The sequence below is a fragment of the Trachurus japonicus genome, chromosome 17 (assembly GCF_045865225.1).
Source record: "Trachurus japonicus isolate A0001 chromosome 17, Traja_1.0".
Classification (NCBI taxonomy): Eukaryota; Metazoa; Chordata; class Actinopteri; order Carangiformes; family Carangidae; genus Trachurus; species Trachurus japonicus.
This window is the reverse complement of record NC_140923.1, coordinates 16,919,745-16,934,226: the sequence shown is the minus strand read 5'-3', so window position 1 is coordinate 16,934,226 and position 14,482 is coordinate 16,919,745. Positions and strand designations below refer to the sequence as shown.

General features: G+C 42.3%; 1 protein-coding gene across 1 annotated transcript; it reads right to left on the bottom strand.

The window, feature by feature from the left end:
• Positions 1-8,474: 8,474 nt before the first annotated feature.
• neurod6b (neuronal differentiation 6b) lies at positions 8,475-11,500 on the bottom strand. Its single transcript, XM_085804797.1, has 2 exons — positions 11,348-11,500; positions 8,475-10,965 (listed from the first exon to the last, which is right to left on the bottom strand). Exon 2 carries the CDS (start codon positions 10,958-10,960, stop codon positions 9,950-9,952), a length of 1,011 nt encoding a protein of 336 aa, XP_085660923.1. The 5' UTR covers positions 10,961-10,965; positions 11,348-11,500; the 3' UTR covers positions 8,475-9,949.
• Between the last annotated feature and the right edge of the window lie 2,982 nt (positions 11,501-14,482).

Genomic DNA, 14,482 nt, shown 5'->3' with positions numbered 1-14,482 from the left:
TGTGATTCCTTTTTTTTTCTGGGATATAGTTAATTGGGAATTTCACACAAGCTAAGGTAACTGAGGGAGAGATTATCCAAATGAGTTCGGAAAAAGTTAATTGCACTCACTTGGCTGTCTGTGCCCTTGATCTGGTCGGGCAGGGAACGGCGGGAAAAACTTATTTTACGGAAGCTTGTGCAGGATATTTCTCTGACAATATGTTTCTCATTCTCATCGTGGATCTTTTTCTTTTTTTCCTCCTTCATTTTAGGCGCCACTGAACACTGTTAGAAACAGACACTTCTCAGCAGGTTACTTACCAACCTGTCAGAAAACTGCTGCACCAGTTACATTATCCAACTAGCATAAAAAGGAATGCAAAACCAAATGCTTTTGCACCTTTAACATAAGCAATATGCTGCACTGTCCTGAGAATTTGCAGGAGCAATTAACACATTTATTCAAAGAAAAGAAAAAAAACATCACCTGACACATAAAAAACTTGTGATATTCAGCATAGTTTCTTCCCTTTTGCTGTGATACTTTCTCCTACGCTTTTTATGCAGACATATGTGTGACACTTGAAGCTGTTATCATAGCTGGAAGTGTGAAAGAATTGTTGCAGTAATATGCCACTCTTGAGTGTTGTGACAGGAAAATGCTTCTCAAACACAGAATTGGCATTTTTAAGTCCTGTCTGACACAACAGTGTTTGTCTTCCATACAGATAAGACCGAAGCCAAGTTTGCACGATATTCACTCCAGAAAAAAGCCTTGATAGATTCTCCGGAGAATAAGTTGTGCGATAAAATAAATCCCGTATTTACAGGGAGACTTATTGCACTTTTAATTACATGTTTTACCCATAAAAAAAGAGAAAAAAAATCTCATTTATCGTGTTGTCTGACCCTCTTTGTTTTGAAGCTTCCACTGAAGCAAGACGAATACAAAACACAAACGGACCATTAAACTGACCTTCAAACTGGGCCCTATGAAAATCAAATGGCTGTCACAACACTGATGGGTAAATTTACACAACCACCACCACCACCGCCCCCCCTCCCCTCCCCTCCCTCCATACACCCCCTCTAGTGGAAAAAAATACGCATCAGATGCTCGTTTTCATGATCCTCCTTTTTGAAGTAACAGCAACTCTCGCAGCTCGAGTGAGTAAAATCTCTAAAAGCTCCGATCATAGAACATGAAAGGATGGAGGCAGCACTCTCTCCCCTGCAGACTTGTTTTGGTGGCATGCTGATGTGATTGTTGCCTCTCTATAATCGCTGCGACACATTATTGTTGAAACTTTTCGTCTGATCCCTGGCTCAGATCTCACACACACACACACAGATCTGTTTGGACTGACCCAGGGTTCGCCATGAAGGGACGAGGATCACACCTTCCAGGCATCTTTTTCCGTGCCGTGGACTCAGAAAAAAGTGCATCCTCCGCATTATAGCTACACAACTTGGCCGAGTCTGTCAGATAAATAAATAAAAAATCTTGTAACTTCTTTGTATCTCTTCTTTTTGAGGTGGAGGGGAGGGGCGGCGGTGGCTGTATTTGACGATGGCACCGTTTGATGGTGCAATTGATGGGAAAGTTCTGAAGAAAGTCCCAAAGCCTCAGAGGAATTTGATTACCTCCATCCATTATCTGCACAGTGAGCAATCGCAAGGCTCACCATCTGTCATCCGTTTCATTTGCATCGTCAACACCTGCCCTGCCTGTTTATGCCTTCACATTTTTTATAAGCTGCCTTTCATGGTAGGGAAAAATGTTGACTTTTCCTTCTAAATACATTAATTCCACAAGTTCAAAGAACATATTGAACACAAACAACTTGGTTTATGTCTAATAGAATTTAGAAACTCGCTTTTTTTCTACAGATTGAAAAAAAGAAAGAGAGAAGAAATCAGCTTATACAGCTTAGTGAAGAGAGAGAGATAGATAGATAGATAGATAGATAGATAGATAGATAGATAGATAGATAGATAGATAGATAGATAGATAGATAGATAGATAGATAGATAGATAGATAGATAGATAGATAGATAGATAGATAGATAGATAGATAGATAGATAGATAGCATCCTCCTGTTTGTTACTAACATATTATGCAGCATACACTCCCTCTTCTCTCTCTCTCTCTCTCCCTCCTTCCCTCCCTCCCTCCTCCTCCATCCTCCCCCATCCATCCATCCCGTCTCCCATATCCCCAGGTGGTGTCGACGGCTGCGGGGCCCATTAGCGACAGAATTCCTGCCTCCAGCAGGCCATGCGTGTCCCGAGTGACACATTTTTGGACCGGCACCAAGAATCCAACCCTCCGCAGACAGCTCACTTCCCTCTGCAGTCACCACAGTATGTGCGTGTGTGTGTGTGTGTGTGTGTGTGTGTGTGTGTGTGTGTGTGTGAGAGAAGGAGAGGGAGAGAGAGAGAGAGAGAGAGGCCTTGCGAACACAGTATGTGTCCCACAGGAAATGCTTGAAAGGCAGTATGGGCCAGATTGGTGATGGCGCAGAATGGACTAGAATACTAAAAAGAAACGCAAAGATATTCTACAGCAGACAGATCATACATCGCTGAGACGAGCCTCCTGCCAGGTCCGGACATTTGTTACTGTCCTCCACCCCTCCACACAAACCCTTCCACTGTGCATCTGCATGTCTTACAAGTGCACAGAAGTGTTCGCTTCCACGGAGAAGAATTTAATTGGATCTTGCTGATGCACATTGTTGTTTGTTGATGGTCTTTGCCAGCTGATGCTTGTGTACCAAATTTTATTTTCCAAACAGTTCCTCGCTCTCAGGGAGGAGAACTAGTTTAAAATGAGATTTAGAAAAAGGAAAAAAAAGAAAAGAAAATTTTGCATGCATTGCGTACAGTGAAAGGTGTCGATGTGGAGATTACCTCATCTGAATTGATCCACACAAGTGATATTTGATGGTCGATCAAGATTCTTATTAATCATAAGGAGGAGTAATTATGAAACAAGTTAAAGAAGAGCAGTAAGACCTTTTAGTATCGATATTATGAATGGATTCTTTCTTCATACTAATAGATAGTTAATTATGTACCTAATGACTCCTCACAAAGCGCTATATAATTAGTCTAGATGAGCCGAGAAAGTTCCTACTTGTTCTTACATGTTTAATGTTGGTGATTTCTCATTTCCAAATGGGAATGTGGGTGATGGTGGTGTACCATTAGTCTCTGTGGGGCTACGGAAAGGTACTGATGTCTATCCATCCATCTATCTATCTATCCATCTATCTATCTATAGAGATAACACTTTTTTTTTTTTACTTTTTACATTTAGTGTGTTCAATGTTTTATGCTGGGCAGGACAATATTTTGTTGATTCAAAACTAAACACATTTCCATCAATTTTTCTCAGGTCAAGACAGACAAAATGTTGAAGGGACCTGTCATATAAAATGTGCTTGTAATTTAAAAATAAGATCAGGATTTGCTCCAGTAAACTAAATTTGACTACTCCTCAGCCCTTTCCATTTACAGTACAATGACACCCCTCTGTTAAATGCATTTACACCAGGAGTTATCCTGATTCTTTTAGGTGAAGGCTACAAAAGAAAGAATATGTGACCAGCAAAGTACACATACATAATTTCAGCCTAAGGATTTTTAAATTACAACAACCATTTTATGTTACATTCAATCTTCTGATCATATATCATGACACAGTTCCTTAAGGAAAAGTTGCTTGTATGTTGATTGTGACGTTCGCTCACATTACTGTACATCATTGCTGCTGGTTTGCTCAGGAGATGATGAAATTTAACTTTAGTTTTTTTTTTACCACTCATTTCATATCAGTACATTTTTATGCAAATGATGTTGTACAGTATTATGGTTCAGTATAGTGGTGTCTCATTTCACCGGGGAATATTTCTATGGGTAGAGGCAGGTGAAGGGATGTGGATGAGAAATGGAATTGGACCTTGGGATTTAGTCTTACTGTGAATTGTACTAAGATTACAATCATGAATATGGGAGTTGTATTGATTGAAATATCATTAATCATCAGCATTTTTCTTTTAAACAAGTCAAGTCACAAGTAGGTAAAATTATCAAAGTGTTACACAGGATAATAACGAATAAAAAAAGCGCAGAGAAAAAACAAAAAAACAAAAACTTTGTCTTCGTATCCATATTATGCATCCAAATATGAAAGAACAAAAGTGCATTTTTTAGTCAGCAGCAGATGAATCTATCTATCCATCTATCTATCTATGAATGACACGCCACAGTGGAGTCATGACTACCAGATGCTCACATTCACAGTCGAGGGATTTGAAACCACCTTACCCAGTAGCACAGTCTGCCCTGAAATAGGGTGTTGCTGGGGTGTCAGAGGATCACACCCTTTTATGCTTCCCACCTGCTCCAAAACCCACCCTATACATGTTGTAGCCACACACACTTTGGTTTTCTCTCCCTCTCTCTCTCTCTCACACACACACACACGTGCATACACTCCGTCAGAGCACCCCTATAGACAAAGGGCACAAAGCACAAAGGTGATGTAGTGACAGATGCTCCTGTCGCATACTTAGCATATCTCCACCTCCAAAATAATGCAAGTGCAGGAGTTGCTCTGCCTCCCTCTCGCTCCGTGGAGATCATCCCTGCTCCTGTTCATAACTCATTCATTTCCACTCGATGTGACGGATAAAAGCAGCTCTTACGCCGCAATCCTTCACCCAATATTTATCCAATCTGACCAAATATTATAATTAATGCCTCTGTCTCGTCTCTCCTCTCCTCTCCTCTCCTCTCTCTCCCCCAGGCCAATATATTCCCCACATCCCTCTCTCCCCTCCCTCTCTAACCTTACAGTGCCAAGTTCACAGATAGAGAGAAAGTACTTCCTGTGAGAGGCCGGGCCGGCTGCCAGAGAGACTGATCCACCAATCTGACACGTTAATGAGATCCTGGCCCGTAGTACCGGAGTGTCAGGCCTCCTCCACCGCCGCATCAGCCCTGCCGTGACCTGTAACACACGCACACACACACACGTACACGTCTCTGCTCATATGTGTAATTCTTTACACACGTGCACCCACAAGAAATATATGGGCACAAATGAAGCCGAGTGTTTCACACAAACACACACGCACACATACACACTTTGAGAGAAGGGGGGGGGGGGGGTTCAGCTCCTTAAATCTGTCTAATTAAAACACCAAATCCCTCTACTCCCCTCACCCACCAACCCAATCCTCACTTCCCAGCGACACACACACACACACACACACACACATACACACACACGCCTGCACCCCCACCCCTCCCTCCTCCATCCCCACTGCCACCACCCCCGATTCCGCAGGAGAAATGATTATTAGGAATTTAATGGGGGAACGTTTCCCATCCCACACCATCTGGGGCTTGGGAATGGCACAAAATTTGAGGATGCTTGCCGACATGGCGGGGAACATTATTTTCATTTTTCTTGACTGGTGATTTTCAGACGTTGCAGGAAAAAGAAAAGAAAAAAAAAAAAAAAAAAAGGCTCCTGATTACAATAAATTACCATAATATATTACAAAATAAAAATACATATAAAGAAAGGAGGGATCTGGGTTTGTTTGTCTATGTGAGGTGATCGCACAGAAACTTTGCTCAACTTCTCAGATGATTATTGTCATCCGCAAACTTATCCCCATAGAAACACAAGTGTTTGTTTTTGCACTAATTATGACACCACGTCTCAGCTTGCAAATGCACCTCTATACGATATATATCCCCCCATTCCTGTCCTTCACCTCCCACACAGAGCTGGGCCATATGCTCCCACTCTCTCCTGCTTTCTCGCTCCCTATACTTCTTTCTCCCCCTCTCCTTCTCTCCCTCTCTCTCTCCATCTCTCTCTCTTCTTCACCCAGCTTAATGAGCTGCGTGAACGTCGGGGTACGTGTACACGTTTGACCCTGTGCTAAACTGCTGCACGCCGCCCCGTGGACCCTTGTGGGTGTGAAACAACCCCCTCCTCCTTCCTCTTCCTCCTCCTCCTCGCCCATGTGAGGCCCCGAGAGGGATTTGAACCCCAAAAAAACACACACACAAACACACACACACACACACACATATGCATACATATATGCACATGCACACAGCCTGGAAGAAGAGGCAGCAAGAGCGAAAGGGTGAGAATCTCACTGAATGGGACAAATAAAGCAGGGTGGGTGGGAGGGCGGGGGTGACGGATGGGGTGGGGAGGGGCTAAAGAGGTGCTTTAAGGGCCCCAGAGGGACCTCCCGCAACCTGGCCCTCCAGTTTTATGATTTGAGTATACGAGAAGGATGAGTGAGGGAATGAAGACAGCAAAACAAGCCTTTAAAAAAAAAAAAAATCCCAGTATTTGCAGTTTTTCTGAGAAGAGGAAGGAGGAGCTGAATTATGATTTTCCAGATCAGCCGAAGGCTCCAGATATTCCTGTCTTGATTGCTAGAAAGAGAGAACTGTACACAGAAATGTATTTCATCCTGAGGCCCATCCTGTATATCGAGGAACCAAAAAAGAAATAAAACAAAAACAAAAAAGTCATGTAATTGAGGCTGTATTCTGGTTTGTTTGATCTGAACTGATCCTACCAGCTCCACTTTGATGCCTCTGCTTTTTATTCTTCATCACTCTTTTGAAGCTACGCAATTAAATTTGGTCTGACTCCATATGTTTGCCAGGGTTTGATCTTCATTTCCTGTATATGACGACAGTAATAAAGGATCATTACATTACAGAGTCTCCTCTTTCTCAGCAGGAGAAGCCATGCAACGATGACGGTTCGAACCCCCTGACTCCAAATCTGTTCATCTTGTGCAAAACAATAATAATCAATACTTAACTTGCTGAGTGAATAAGTTTGTTCCGTACAAGACAATGAATTGTTGCTGAAATATAAATGTGTAATAATTTCATTACCAAGGTGAACTCGCCTTTATACAGAACAAGTCTGGTCTGGGCCTGTCTTCACACAAACAGGTTGTCAGTGCCACAACAGGCAGGTGTTACAGTAAGAGAGATGTTGAATTTGAGTGTTTCTGCATCTTTTCACGCTGACACGAGCGGCTGCAGCTCAGTGAACTGAACTCTCTTGTAACGGCAGCGCTTCAGCATTAAAGAGGAGTTTTACAAGAAGAACTGATGAACTGGAAGATTCATCTGCAACTAAGAGGAGAGGGTGGTGGTGGGTATTTTAGGCTGATGCTTAAATGACCAGCATCAGTCAAACACCAGCAAGGAAATGTGTGTGTGACTCTGTGTGTGTGTGTGTGTGTGTGTGTGTGGTAGTAGTGGGTAATAAAGGACCAATGTGTCCAAACCTGAGGACAAACTGTGATCTTAACTCGAGTAACCAATATTTTTTCCTGTGACATGATTTCCTGTTTTACTGCTCCTCTGAAACACTTCCCCAGTTTTACTAAACCAAATAAAACAATCCTCACATAAAAACGGGAGGAAGTTGTTTTACGCTTCATTAATTCTCCCCCTTGATCCTAACAATCATAAACAGCCCTCTTAAAAAATAAAATAAAAAAATACGGCCAAGAAGAAACCGATCAGTGTCCACCACCACCACCACCACCACCTTCTCCTTCCAAATGCCAGCGGGACCTCCTGGGTCTCCACCAGCACCAGCCACTTCTCTCTGCTCTGACTGGGATCAACTGTCTGAGCTCTCTGGCTGACGGCCAACAGCTCGTGGCCATTTTTTTTTTCCCGACACACAAATCAACCACCTGATCAACTGTAATGAAATCAATTCAAATCGACAACCCGCTCACACAGAAGAGACAGAGACAGCCGCTCAAAACTCCGCGTCAGAGCTGTGACGCTGTTGTTTGGTTGTTGTTTTTTACAGCTTCATATTTGAACACCGATTGTTTCTTTTCTTTTTTTTTTTTAAGAAAATACATTTTAATCAATAATGATAAAGCGTTTTTATGTTTATAGAAAAAAGGAAGTACATTTCATTTTGATAATTTGAAATGTGTAGGCTACCTATAAGAGTTTGGGCCTCAGAGTCACAGAGGTTATGCAATACGTTATTTTTTTTTTCTCCCTACACGTTTCAATTGTAAATGAATGAATAAATAAATACGCCCGGGGCGTTTTTTTTTTTTTTTTACCTTTATTTATTTATTTTTTCTAACAATTTAAAATTCTTAATTGCAGTCTGCTGTCTGTCGATCATTTCCACAAAAAGCTGAAAAGCAGCCTCGTCATTTTATTGCGACAACAAACACATCACAAAACATAATAAACACATTACTTCACGAATATTTCGATCCATAACGGGTTTTTTTTTTCTTCCTCTCTCCTGGAGTGTAAGCTAAAGGAAAAGTGTGTGTGTGTGTGTGTGTGTGTGTGTGTGTGTGTGTGTGTGTGTGTGTGTGTGTGTGTGATCAGTAAGTGCAGAAATAAAGGAGAAACATCAGTCCAATAACCATTCATCATTCAGGTTAAAGTTACAAAATCAACAGGGTTTATGGGCGGACAGTCACCGACATTGTGCAGAAATACATGAAGTGCATCACAGCTGCTCCTCAGCGGGAACCAGGAAGTGTAAAAAGTTCACGTCAAACTATCCAAAAAACTTTCATTTCGTTGCATATTGATGGTCCTCGTCTCTTTTTTTTAAGGCATGTTCATCAGATTTCTTTATGATTTTGGAAACATTTCTGCTCACCTCACACAAAATATGTTTGTTTTTTTCTTTCATTTTTCTCCCCCAGTGCTTGACTTCTCAGCTGTAGTGAAATATACAACAATGAAACATAAACAAACTTTAAAATGTATGGAAATTCACATAAAAAGGTAACACTGTTGAATTTTTTTTTTTTTTTTTTTTTAACAATATCTTTTTTTTTCTTCTCCATAATATATTATCCACATTCAAATTGACGGACTTATAATAAATAAGCTTAAATAAATAAATAAATACAATAATAATTTTACATTCACCTCGTTACCACACTATTTACTCCAAATACAAATGCATTTTAATTTTTTAAAGATTTTTCTTCTTCTCCTCCTCATTACTTATAAGATCAATTCAGGTGACATCATCATCATCATCATCATTATCATCATCAGGTCTCCTAAACACATGCACGTCTCAACACTGGCTTTTTCCTTATAATTAATTTTGTGTAATTTGTCATCGTTTTAATTAGATTATGAGAAACGCCTTGTGAGAGGAAATAGATATGATTTTTTTTTCTTTTTTTCCAGAAGCAAAGATTGTATTTGGCTGCCTTGCATAGCTCAATTGACCTTTATTGCTAACAGACTGAATCTCTGAAGTCCAATCGTGTCTCAGCAAACTTCAGTGATGAGGTGAAGCCTCTGCAGGTTCTTCTTCCCCGCGGGTGTTTTTTTTTTTTTTTTTCCATTTCGCCACGGAAATCTATCTAATGATTGAAAATTAATTCTCAACACCGTAGAAGTTAAACCACGTCACCACCGTCATCTGCAGTAACAAACAAATAGAAGTATGACAAATCACTGTAGGTGGGAAAACAGTTCGCTCAGAACCTGCAGCTTTAACTCACTCATCTACATTTGAGTTGTTGTGTTGTTGTTGTTTTTTTGAGTCCCAGTGAAATCAGATCTGCGCCATTAAATCTGAATTTTCTTCAAACGAAACACAAGATCTGCCTTCACACTGAGATCGTCCTTATTGTGTCTTTTTCTGCCTCGTATGGAAACAAATTCAGTGGAACGAGAAACCGAGAACAGGTGAAATCACCAGATCTAATTGTCAAGCTTCTTTTTTTTTTCCAAAGAAAAAATGAGACTGAACATTACAAACAAAATGACTTGTTAAAATGGGCTTTTTTTTCCCGCAGCGTGTCTGGAGTCCATTTCGTTCCACTCTCGACATCTGCGGGGGTAAATTGCATCGCTTCTCAAACTTGAACTTTGTCCAGCTGATTGATTAATTGTGGAAAGAGCCATTAACTTCCCCTTGTGCTTGGAAGGACTGGCTGCGGACGTGCAGGTCGTAGGGGAACCGGGCCTCTGGGGACACTCGGTACATGGAGTTGTGCGCAAGAGCCGTGCGTCCTGGCGCGCCGCAGTAGCGCATGCCATAGTGGCTGCCCGCTTTGCCGTAGTCTGGCGGCTCGTCGTTGTGTTTTAGGGAGAAAATCCCGTTAAAGTTCATCGGGGGGCTCAGCTGGCCGTCGAAATGCGGACTCCCGCCCTCCGGGGACGGGTTCTCGTAGTAGGGCTCGTACGCGCCGCTGTAGCTGTAGTGGCGGAAGGGTTTGGCGCTGCTGTCCAGGTTGCCGCCGCTGTGGCCGGGGGGCGTGTTCACGTCCGAGCCCGGGTACGAGTACATGGCGTCGTAGGGCGACCTGCCAGAGAACATGACCTCCCCGTTGTGGTCTGTGAGGAAATTCCTCGCGTTCAGCTGCAAACAACCGGCCACCAAGTTGGTGGTGGGCTGAGATAATCCTTTGCACAAAGTCTGCACGAAGGCGAGGAGGTCCGGTCTCTTCCCCGCGCTCAGCGTCTCCGACAGGGCCCAGATGTAATTTTTAGCCAGTCTGAGGGTCTCGATCTTGGAGAGTTTCTGAGTTTTGGAGTAGCACGGCACAACTTTGCGCAGGCTCTCCAGCGCCGCGTTCAAGCCGTGCATCCTGCTGCGTTCACGGGCGTTGGCTTCGTTGCGCCGTAGTTTGGCCCTGTCCATCTGCTCCTTGCCGGCCTTCTTTTTCCGGGGGCCTCGCTTTTTAGGAAGCCCGTTCTCGTCCTGGTCGTCCTCCCTCTCGTCCTCCTCCCTGTCGGACATCACGTCGTCGGCGTCGCGCATGTCTGAGTTGGACCTGTCCGGGTTGTGCTGCCGCTCCGGCTTCAGGCTCTCAGGTAAGCTTTCACGAGGATAATTGGCACCGAGCCGCGGCTCACACATCATATGAGGTTCGTCGAATGGCAGCGTCAACATATTTCCTGTGAGATCAAATCCAAAAAAAAAACACACACACAAACCGTGAGTATAGACTAGAGCACACGGCGACGTCTCTGAAGGTTGCCAGTTAATTACCTTGTGAATGAATCCTCCCCAGAGGAAGAGGAACAAAGTGGCAAAGCAAGGCCAATGTCACAGCCTGCTACCTTTTCAAAGACACTCAACTTCACTGTCTTGTGACTTGTGAAAAAACAACAACCTTTGGTTTAGGCCTTTTATCACACGTCATTCTGTCATGTCACAGTACAATAGCTAAGTTTGGCATTTCATTTTTAATATAGCCTATATATTTTTTTTAAATTGAACTCATAACTAAATAAAAGTCAACAATTGCAGAAACATTACAGTAGAAATGAGACTCACCTCTGGTCAGCGTGCACCTCGCATCATCCCAAATATCTCCAGTCAGTCTGCGCTGCAGCTTCTTCTCTCGCAAAACCACAAATAAGAGGAAAAAGCAGAAACCTGCGCACCCTCTTTTCTATGCCTCACTGTGCTGCTCTCTCTCTCTCTCTCCTCTCCCTCTCTCTCTCTTCCCCTTCCCTCTCTCTTTGAGGAATGACACTCATGCCAACAGCGGGTACCCATGCCATCTGCCGCTGACGTCTTGTGGCAGCCGAGACCACGTGTTCATCGTCCCACGGGACCTCCATTCCGTACCGATCATCTGGCAGCTCCGGTAATGGGCACCGGGAGGCCCGCGTTTACCGTCAAAAACACAGACCGGAGAGGGATAACAACTAATATCTGCATCTCCCCGTGTAAGAAAGATGAATTCATGTCTTTTTATGTGGGGAGAGAAGGGAGAAGAAAAAAATATGAAGAGATGCGCAGAAAGAGTTCGCAGCCATTCTCAACAGGTGAAATAGATTTAGAGAAATAGCCTACATTTTAAAGGAGAATAAAATGGCATGATGTAAAGAAATAGTTCCATAAATATTCAAAATGTAATGAAAGATAATGGGAAAGGTTAAAGTTCAAAGTTAAAAAGAAAGCTTATTCTTTACATTTGGTTTTGACTCTTGGGCACAAATGGGCCCAAGATTAATTTTCATGGTAAAATTAACTCTGAAATACATTATTTATGTCTGTGTATATCAATGTAAAACATGCACAGTTGAATACACACAGGGGAGGGGTGGGGGGGATCTTAAGCCCCCCACAGATTACATTAAATTAGACTAGCTATAATTGTGGAGCTGCAAATAAGGAAAAACAAAAGGCAGGTCTGGACCAAGAGGGTTTAAATCCTACTGAGACCCAGTTTAGCCCGACGATCTTTAAGGCACTGAGGAGCCTGGGCTCCTTTTCAACACCTCAACATACATCAATATATAATATTTTGACTTTATTGCATTATTTTATGCCTTTGATTCATTTCTTAAAACAGCAGAAACTAAATTGTGACTGATTTTTAATGACAACAACAGCGAGTGACACGTTAAGTCATGTTCTGTGTCAGACCTCAGATGTAAAATACACTTTAAGACAGTCGACTTCACATTGTATCTGCAACTTGTGCTGTTATTTATACTGCACACATCTTGATTTAATCCTATAACGCGGTAACAGTGATGTCACATTGTCATACACAATAATTTCCATCGGAGGATGTTTTTTTTGTGTGTGCAAACAAAATCAATATTTGTTCATAAAGTACCTCGACAGTCATCGCAGGTTATCACAGTTTTCTACATCATCACAGTCATTTCAGCAAATTCCCAGAAACAACAGCACTTTCTTCAAGACATAACCACAACGTAACCGCATGCAGTGACGTCACATCTGAAAACAGCTTGATTTTGCTGAGCAGGGATTTTGAACACAAGGGTCAGATCACAAAACACTCACATGTGTTGTTATGGATGGTGTTAAAGAGCAGAGAGAAGAGAAAACAAAAGAAAATCTATTTAAAATCTTAAGATATTGTGCACCTCAGACAATGAAAGCTACTGAAGAGCTCAACTAAACACAAGTGCAGCAGTACCGTGTGATATATTCTGCAAAATAAGACAACTGATCGATTAATCAGTAGATCATTCTCTCAGATTAACTGTTTGGTCTATCAATAAGTGAAAAATGTCTCGTGTACCAACAATAAATGTTGGAGAAAAGCAGTAAATCCCCATGTTGGAGAAGCTGCAACCGGAGAACAACTTATATTTCATAGTTTCTGAATTATCAAACATTTGCTGCTAATTATTTATTTATTTATTTATTCATTTATTTGTTTGTTGTTGACCAACTGACTCATCCTTTCAGCTCGGTATAAAATAGGTTAAGAAATTCCAGCAGGCTCCTCACATGCAGAGGCTGTGCATACCAGAGGGGCGTGCACAGTGTTGGTACCTCAGGACCGTGCACATTAAGTACACCCCATGGAAAAGGCCCAGTGGCACGCTGCCAAATCCACACTGGGGCACAGCTGGCACTCGATATGGGTATATGCACTCCTCAGTTATGTGGAACGCACACACAAGCGCTCACACACAAACGTATGCCTGTGAATGACCTTGTTGCAAGGAGAATCAATTAAAGCGACTTTATCATTCCCTCTGTATTGGACATTACAAGACATCGATCAGCAGTCTGAGCCCGGCCGCCGCAGCTACACCTCGGTTTACACCGCACAAAAGGTGAAGTAGCTGCTTCTACAAGAGGCAATGACAGCATGTACACACAGTGGTCAGTGTGTATACACTTAACCTCGTGTGTGTGTGTGTAAGAGACAGGACACCAAGCAAGTGTTCACAGAAATACACAGGCTGTACTGTACTGTACATGAACACCGAGAAAATACCCACATGGACAAAATGTAAAAAAAACAAAACAAAACAAAAAAAACGTAAACAGTCCGTTCATCACAGCCTTCCCCCTGAAAATGCCTCAGCTGGTCTGCTGATCGTTCTGGTCCAACACACACACTCACATACACACTCACACACACACATCTGATGAGTCAAACTCCCCATCTCAGACTAATCAGTTGACTGCACTAATTGCAAATGCAAATATGCAAATTTATATTAATTAATTACTCCACTAATTAGTTCTCTTGTCTTTTCAGGTAATAAATCATGGTGTGGTTGAGAGAGAACGGGAGAGAGAGACATGGCAGTGATCTTTTGTCTGCTGGAAGTCCTTGTTTCAGGTCTGAATCTGATCCTGTGATGTTTCCGGGACAGATTTTATCACACAGTCGTCCACCGAGACTCCACAACTTCTCTTTTCTTTTCCCACAACAATTCTAACCTAGTTAAATATTTCGACTGATATTCTACGTGTTAGGTTTCAAGGGTGGTAGCATATATATATATAACAAATAGCAGAGGTTGGTAAATCAGGGTGTCTTGCTGACAGTTCTTGCCTGTCAGCTCTTTTAATTATCACATTATCAGCTTTTATAGACACGAAGCGTGGTGTAGAGCTGCAAATGAAGGCGCTGCTGATCGCATGCTGAGTTGCAAGCGGTTCTCAATTGATGTCAGCAGTTAAATG